The 8,777-nt window shown below is 37.5% G+C and overlaps 1 protein-coding gene across 1 annotated transcript in view; it reads right to left on the bottom strand.

Moving 5' to 3' along the window:
- Positions 1-1,628: 1,628 nt before the first annotated feature.
- syt14a (synaptotagmin XIVa) overlaps positions 1,629-8,777 on the bottom strand; it is a 23,104-nt gene continuing 15,955 nt past the window's right edge. The window contains exon 7 of the mRNA XM_023424105.2: positions 1,629-6,659. Coding sequence (XP_023279873.2) covers positions 6,346-6,659 — 314 coding nt within the window. The 3' untranslated portion in view covers positions 1,629-6,345. The remainder of the gene's footprint in view (positions 6,660-8,777) is intronic.

The following is an 8,777-nucleotide window of genomic DNA, read 5'->3' as shown; positions in this document are numbered from 1 at the left end:
TCGAAAGATTAATCATTTGCTTTGTAAAAGAAATTCTGACCATTAGTCTGAAAAAAACTAATGTGAGGCCAAGAACCATCAAATGCGATTTTTGCTTGAAAAAGTGATTGTAAAAATAGATGCAGACATTCTGTTAACCAATTAATTGACTGCTCACTGCAGCTCTAATCAAAATTTTTGCTTTTTTCTCATGTCAGTCAATTAAATGTTTCAGCTCTGATTATGTTTAAGTAATATCAGTTAATTGATTTCTTGTATGTGCGTCAGCCATTAATATATATATATATATGTTAACATGTATAGCTACATATCATCAGTTTAACCACTTTCTTACTATTCAGTGTTTTCATTTACTTTGGTGTTCATTTCCCTTTAACAGTCCCCTACATGTCAAATTAAAACCATATTGTCCAGGCTTGTGTGCTGAATTCGTAATCATCATATTTCCGACAGCACTTGAAGGCATTCCAACACTTTTTTTTTTAGATGGGTTGTGTGTTGGATATCTGCTCTGCAGGGATGTGACCGACAAAGAGAGGGGAGGGAGCAAGCCGCTCTCATCTGTTATGCATTTCCCCTTTGATTCAGCAGCAGCCACTGAATCTTATTTTCCAGCATTTCTCCCCCTAAGCGCTTTGTTCTGTGTTCAGCTGTGGAATGTGCTGGAGAACACAGTTAATTGTAAAAACCTTATATCTCTGATCTTGTTTTCTCTCTCTTTACCTTTTTTTCGGCAGCTTAAACTAGAAATGAAAGATTCAGGTTTGTGCCAAGATCACACAAAGCAGGGGTGTCAGTTCAGTCAGACCTACATCACGACAAAGTCCCTGCAGAGCAGAACAAAAACTGATGGCTTGAAAGTTATTATCTGGCAAACACTCCTCCCAAGTGCTTCCTAATATGCTTTTTCAATTATTTTTTTTAACAACAAGATCAAATTTGGACTCAAAGGAAGATATAGTGGATGTTACAACTGGACATATCCACCTGATAACATTTGTCTTTTCCATTTCTGTAGGTGTCCATTCTCAATCTCTTTCAGGTACACCACTATCCCACTGCTTCTTCTTTATTTTCAACAACTAAGAAGCTACTTCAACCTGTAGGGCACTTTGTTTTCAGTGAAATGAGCCAACACTGTACAAGTCAACCAGTCCCCATGAAAGCTGCAGGCAATCTGATTTCGGAGTAAGAACATTGCAGTACTCTCTAGAATAATAAATTCATGGACAATCAAAAGTTAAAAGTTTATAAAATCACTGACGTTCAAATTTGTTATTTTAGTGCTTATTTGCCACGCTGCCGCATTAGCAAAGAAATGCAATACTTGCTCCACCTGTTGGTTGTTTCGATGCAACACGGGGTGAGTCAAATTTAAATTTTGAAGACTTAAATAACTGTATTAAAGTCAAAACTTATGAAAAGCCCAAACCCCCAGTGTATGAATAGGCTCAACACTGTGTTACAAGCAACCCCCTGCGCCTCCAGATACAGAGTACAAATTAAATGTTTGTTCATAACAGCACTAGTGTGGTTGCTTTAGGGCAAATGTCAGTCATGTTAACACACACAAATGATGAGATGTGTTTTTTCAAAAAAAAAAAAATGCTCAGAGACTTGCATTTTTTTTCTTTGTTGCTCTTTTTTAAACAATAATATCATCACATATAAACTGTCTCTATCATAAATCAATCTATAAGACATTTTACAACTCAAACTCAGCCTGAAGTACAGAAGAAAAGTACATTTACAAATACATTAAGACACTGTGACACAAGGTAGCTGAGTGAAAAACAGTAAGGCACCGATGCCGTCTGTGGCATAGGTAGTTTTCGAAAAAAAAAAAAAAAACCAATCAAAACCAGCATTAAAAACCAGAAAACTGTTTCTTCAAAATGTGCCAAGAACATGAAATCAAAAGAAACAATACTGCAGAGCATAAATATGTTGTTTTAAAAACCTTTTTAGTGAAACACATCTTGTGAAAGATTAGCTAAACATTGAAAGAGGATGTTCTACCACGTGTCTGTGTCGTTTGGTGCAGGAGCAAAGAAAGGCCATAAAATCTTGAAATTTAAAAACCACTAAATTAGTAGCATTCAAATACAGTATTTTACTTTGAAAACCATCTATCTGAATTTATATGGTCTGAATTTCAAAACAAACAGAAAATGGAAAATTTAAGGGTTTTCTTGTCATTCATTTGAACTTCTTTCACCACGTCTGACAGAACATGACCGGATAGAGGTCTGATCAATCCTCGACAGCCCAGATGTTTACTGTACATTTTAATATAGTATATTTTAATTTTATAATTAAATTTTGTTGTCTCAATTTTTTTCAGTCTGATTTTTTTTTTTACTGTACATGAATTTTTAGACAATTTTCTGTCTGAATTTGTGAACCCCTAAAATCACTCAGTTTTTGAAATTTCACAACTTAAAAAAAATTTACGTAAAAAATAAAACTCGGAAATTTAAATTAAATCCAAAATAAGAATATAGTAAAGCCATATATTTCAAAGTTTCTTAATTCAATATTTAGTGTTATTTATTTGTGACATGTTTTTAGAAAAATGCTCTATAAATAAAGATTATCATTATTATTATTTTATTAAATAACTTCAGATGGAGGTATTGAGTTGCTAAAAAGATAGAAGTCGTTATGACCTTTTTTTGCCTCCTTATTTGGTAGCAAGACCTGGTTTTAACATTCAAAAAATAAGTTTCATGTCAATCACACTAATAATAAGATGTGTGCTTCTTTTTGTGGGTTTATCAAATTACTAGAGTCAAATCAAATGTGAAAAGTTGAGAAGAAATTACACCAAACATGATAGATCATGTAACAGTGGATTTACAGTCTTAGCTGGTTGTTCTGGATACAAATCATATGATGTTTCTTTGTGTGTACGACTGATCTTACTGCTAGTCTTTCACATGGCGTGTTTCGCTGTTGTGCTGTAAAGGCTGTGCTTTTGTTTCACACTGTTAGAAAGCATCAAAGCTGAAAAGTCTCGACAGATTGGTTTGACATGAGCTCTTCTGGTCTCCATCACGTCCCTTTCTGGATTTAGAAATGGAGATGTGAAGAGGACCAGAGCTATAAGACATAATAGTGTTACTTTATCCTCTAAAACGTAAACTAAAATAATAAAGAGTAGCAATCCACAACAGTATTGCTCACAGAGTGGATTAATATTTGATTCAATTGACACAATTTCTTCCCCATTATTGTTACAAAAATAGATAAGAAAACATTTACTGTATATAAAGTATATGGCAAACAATCAAGAAGTGAGTTGTTCTAAATATAATTAAAGTCAAAAATTGTCACACCCAACAAGAAAATGCAACAACTACCTATATCACAGCCCCCCCACGCCCCCTTTACTGTACCTCTCCATTCAACCATCACGCACGCACACACACTTCTACTTGGTAAACAATGCACAAAGCTAGCTTTCACCACAAACACAGGCACAGTAAAGAGTATATGTATTTTATGTTGTCTGTAAATTAAATGAAGTGAGAAAGTGGCCACAGCTAAAAATACAACCCACATTCCTGTAGACGTTCTGCGAGTTTGTTGATACACACCGAGGCTCCTTTGAAAACAGTTCTTAAAGACTGAATTCCCTTCAGTGGGGTTGAGTGGTGCTGCACTGTGTGTGTGTGTGTGTGTGTGTGTGTGTGTGTGTGTGTGTGTGTGTGTGTGTGTGTGTGTGTGTGTGTGTTTTCTGTAATTACCGATGCAGGTCTGTGTGCTCTCAGGGTGTGTCTGTGTCTGTCTTTGAACTGGGTCCACTTAAAGAAATTTATGAACTGACTAAAGCATAAGGCAAGGGATTCTGTGTCTGTCTGTGTCTGTGTGTGTGTGTGTGTGTGTGTGTGTGTGTGTGTATAGCCACAGCACGTACATAGCACCAGAGCAGGTAAAAGAGAGTAACAGGTACATTTTCTTCTCACCTGTTAGCTTGACTGCTGTGATGTGTTACCAAGTTATTTTTATTCAAGATATATCCATAAGAAGGTGTCTGAAATTTCTTTGAAAAAAATCTTTGACATTCGGTATAACTTTTGAATGGTGGTTGGAAACTCAAGATCATACAACCACCACAGTAACTACTACACTTTTCTATATATAACATATCTCAATCTGTCAATGCTTCCAAAAATATCTGACATTGTGAAATGCTCATTTCTTCTCAGGGATCACTACTGCGCTTCATCTCATCATCAACCATGACAGTGTCGCTGTCAGTGATGTCAGGTTATTTGTCATAAATTTTATTTGCTTGACGAAAGTGTCTAAAATTTATTTAGTTGTGGTTTTTGATGACTTTAAGTAGAGGCTCAGACAATGGTGAGATGATTTACCTTGGCAGTGTCGACTGAGACAGGGATTCATGAAAGTGTAGTAATTTCAACTCAATCCTCAAATATATTCTCCATAAGTTCTCTCATAGGCCATCATCACCTAGGCCTAAAAAATCCTTCAATGTTCATCCATCCCACAGAGTCCTGCACACGTTTGAACGCAACAAATGGCAAATAAAATTTTGGCAAAATAATAATTAGCAACATTTACATCATGGTGATTTATCCTAAATTGTATCCACATTCAATTTCTGAAACTTGTTTCCCATAGGTCTTTCCTGGATGGAAGAAATGGTGCGTTTCATGATTTTAGTCCCGAAATAATGATTTGATCGTGGTTAATACATGATGAACGGAGTAGTTAGCTCCATGTAGCCACACCTCTGGCTTAAACAGCTGACATCTGGTGAAATTCAAACCCAAAAGCTAAGTAGAAACATGCAGTGATGCCATGGGTAAGTGTTTTCTGGCTCAGGTGCTGACCCGTTTACTGCTGTAACACGACAGCTGCTACAATTAGCAAGCTAGCTGGAACAATAATGCGAAAATATAGTTTTTCATGACATGAAATTGCTTAAAGTCCCTAAAAACTTGCTTTCAAAGTACCTCTCAATGATAATATATTTATATTAAGTAATAAATGATTAAGCAACAGTTGAAATTAAAGGTACAGTGAAATTGAAGTTATAGCGTCTTTATCTTCAATCATGTAATATATTTCTGAGTGAAACACAATATAGTTTCTAGAGGAATTAAAATCAGATCCTTTAGATGTGATTGGATCTTTCCAAAGTGGGTGTGGCTTGGACGGAACTGAAAAGAAAAATGGAGGTAAGGAGCAGCAGAGGACTCGCTGTTAGCCACCGCACACACCTTCTTCTCCTGCGTTGTTAGACCAGGAGGAAGAGGATGATGGTTAAGAGAATAAATTAGATCTCAACCATTTCTTTGACTTCACAGTTTTAAAACCAAACACACAACTCCCATAGTCATACTGCTCTGTTAGCTACCAACTAGCTAAAAAGTGTTTTATATAATGGGCAGGGTTAAGTAGTTACCTCAAATCATTTGATTGGATATATTTATGTAACCTCCCCTGAGTGCAGGGTGAGTCATTAAAAATATTTTCTGTTGTACAGGGAGAGCAATGAGAGGCATTTTGATAAAATAAAAAAAAATCAATAATAATTAAATCAACATTTTTTACACATATTTAGTATGTAGCAAAAAATGAATTAAGTAGCCCAGGGAGAATACAACTTGTTTTTTCATTCCACTGTGCCTTTACTGTTTCTAAGAAAAAGTTTATACTTCATTTATACTTCACTCAAACTCTATCTGGTGCTCAGAAACAGGTTTTCAGGGCCATTTTAACAATAGTGGTGCAAACTCCATGTAAAGACTAGTAGAAGTACTAGACTTTACAGATGACAGACTGGCATATAAGTGATTTTGTCACTTTTCTAATGGAATTTTTTTCTTTCTCAACCATTAAATTCATGACATAAACTTGTTCCACAAATGCAGGGACGAATGAGGTTGGTTTTGAGGGTTTGCTCAAGAATCATAACTGAGACCTTTATGACAGGATTATTGATAATCCAGACCACAGTTGTTTGAGCTAGAGGTGTGGCTATGTTAAACTTATCAGACAATAATTTATTCATCAATGTTATCCAGAACCTGCTTCTTGGAACAGGTCCCGGCTTAACCAGTTCAATAGACAAAAAAAGAGTGCCATCTGCAGAAACCTAAGGGACATTACAAGGCAATCCTACTAATCACTGGCTGTCAATATGACTTTACACACAGCACCACGAAAATGCTTATGCTGAACAACTCTGAGTGCTGACACATGGCTCTGTCAATTTCCCCTATCCCAACTGAATTTCTCACTCATCTGGGACAATGGCTGCTCTGTGCAGTTACTCCCTACGCACTTTCTCGACTTATACTTCTGTTGATGTTAAGACTCCAGCAAACTGTGCCAGCGGCAAACCTGCTGTCCTTTGGACTCTTTCATCTGAGTCCAGTGGGTGAGCTCCTCCTCTCCCGAGCTGTTGAGGCCGAGTGAAATCCAGCCAATCATCTCCTTACGCTTCATGCTGCGCTTGTTGTAGACGGAGAGGATGAGCGTGACATCTGATAGCTGGAAAAGAGCTACCTGGAAGACAAATGTCTCTTTGTAGGTTGGGTTGGGCTGACCTCGGCAGATGGATGTCTTACACTTGGACATCTCGTGGCCCATGGAGTTCAGTAAGGTCAGCTTAACGTATGTATCTAGATGGGAAACCGGTGGAGTAGACAATTAGAAGGGAAATTATTTGAACCTTTAAAAAAAAAAAATTATATAAATTTTCAATATTTTTGCAAAGCTAAAAGATTCGTGGGTCATTTGTGCAAAATCCTTATGTCTCTCCAGTTTATTCTCTTTGAATTTAAGCATCACTACCTGCTGCAGCTGTGTTTCCTCTGCAGCAAAGTGTGACACATTTTCCCCATAAAGCATTTGTTCTTGTTAATGTCACTGCAACTGATGTATAAGATCCTGACCACATAGGATGCAGTTTTCTCTGATCAAACACAAAGCGCAGCTGTGACTGCTCCTGATAACAGAGAGCAGGAACTCAAAGGGTTCGGGGAGCGTTACTTCAGTCTTGTTGCTATGCAACTACTGTATGTCTAACCTGAAATAGGGGATAATGTTCAAGATAAAAATTGACTTGGGAAAAGTTAGTAATACATCTGCTTGTGCTTAGAGGATGAGGCGCCTTTTCTGGAACAAATGATGGAGCTAAAATTAATTTTCCTCATCAGGAAAGCCCCCCAGGAGCTGCTATTATTTTCTCTGACTTTAACATGATGTCAGTGTCATGGCATGACATGTGCACAGACTTTGAGAGCCCAGGGCAGTGTCCCAGAACATGCTCTGTCCAAAATGTGAGTCACGTATTTCTGAGGCGATGCACGTCTGCTGCAAAAAAATGTTCAAATGTTCAGAAACATATAGAAGTGTGTGAGTGGTGTATTATTTTAATGTCCTTAAAAGATTGGGCCCAAATAAAAGTCTAGCTTCCTCATAATCAAACAGTGAACATAATCTGTGGACGTTTAATACGAGCAGTATTCAAAAATGAAGCGTAGAGCAGTTCGGTTACTGATAAAATTGAGTCTGTGTGACATTTCCCACTTTTTGTTTTTCAGCTGATTCCCTCCTGTTTTATTGTAAATCAGTGCACATTTCCAAAAAAAATTATTCCCAATAAATATCATTCATTTAACTCCAAAGAGGAAAAAGCCAAAAGAAAAACATTATCACTTTTGCTATTATCAAGTGATTCAGCATTCATGGTTTCCTTATTCACTCCTCATTTCCATGCTGAAATCATGACATAAACTGAAGCCACAAATCCAGCTGAAAGTAAATGAGGCAAGACTGGCAATCACAATGGGTCTTTGAGAGTGTTTCGCCCCTCGTCTACAACCATACTCAGTAATAATGCTGTGTATTATGTTCCTGTCTAAGAGGGAGTATAAGGAATGAATTGCAGAGGCTTTCATGCTGTCGAGTGCCAGCTGCCTTCCAACGCCTAGCTCACCGCCCTGAATCACACATTCAGTTGCTCTCTTTGACATAAAAGCACAGTGAAAAAAATAGCCTTGATTTCTTTTTTGACTGCTGCTGAATGGGCTGTGTGGAGCTGTGGATGTCTTAAGTGGTCAGTAGCGGTGATGCATGGCTCTTTGGTATTGTTGCTGAATGAGAGGGGCTGCGACTGATGATTAACTTGACTCGTCGGCTTGGTACTGTTTTGAAATGACAGAAAAGGAGCTCTGAAATTGCTCTGCATCTTTCACTGCGCTCCTTCCACTTTGTGAAACGCACAAAGTCAATCAAGGCCTTCATGAGGATTTTGCACAAAGATTTTTACCAGATGTGACTATTTCCTAAACGTAATTTGAAGACTACAGTACGTGGATATGCTATTCAGGAAAGCACAAACAATGTCAAAATCTGGCTGCTAGTTATTAGTTACAGACATTCATAAATACGAGAAACATGGCAATTAATGGGAGGACAGCACTAGTGTGTCTTTTAGATGAACATTTATGCTATTCTATCCCAAAAGTCCTGTTTCTGTTTCATGTGCTGTACATGGAGCTTAAAAATGAAAAAATTACACCCAAGGCATGCCAAAGTGTACTGTTTGAATTAAGCCAGCACATTCAGTGACACACAACATTTCCTTCTAGCTGGCCATCAGCCACCAAGCAAACCGGATTGAGTTAGCATGAAAAGTGTTATTTCTGAGTGAAAGACTTCAAGGCATCACAGGCACGAACACAAACAAGACATGAGACACATAGCGGGGGGGGGGGGGGGGGAAAAAAGGGGGG

Source organism: Seriola lalandi, unplaced genomic scaffold, assembly GCF_002814215.2.
Source record: "Seriola lalandi dorsalis isolate HSWRI2012SDOR001 ecotype SW California unplaced genomic scaffold, Sedor1 jcf7180002054703, whole genome shotgun sequence".
Lineage (NCBI taxonomy): Eukaryota > Metazoa > Chordata > Actinopteri > Carangiformes > Carangidae > Seriola > Seriola lalandi.
The sequence above is the reverse complement of the archived record's forward strand: the minus strand, read 5'-3'. Positions and strand labels throughout refer to the sequence as shown.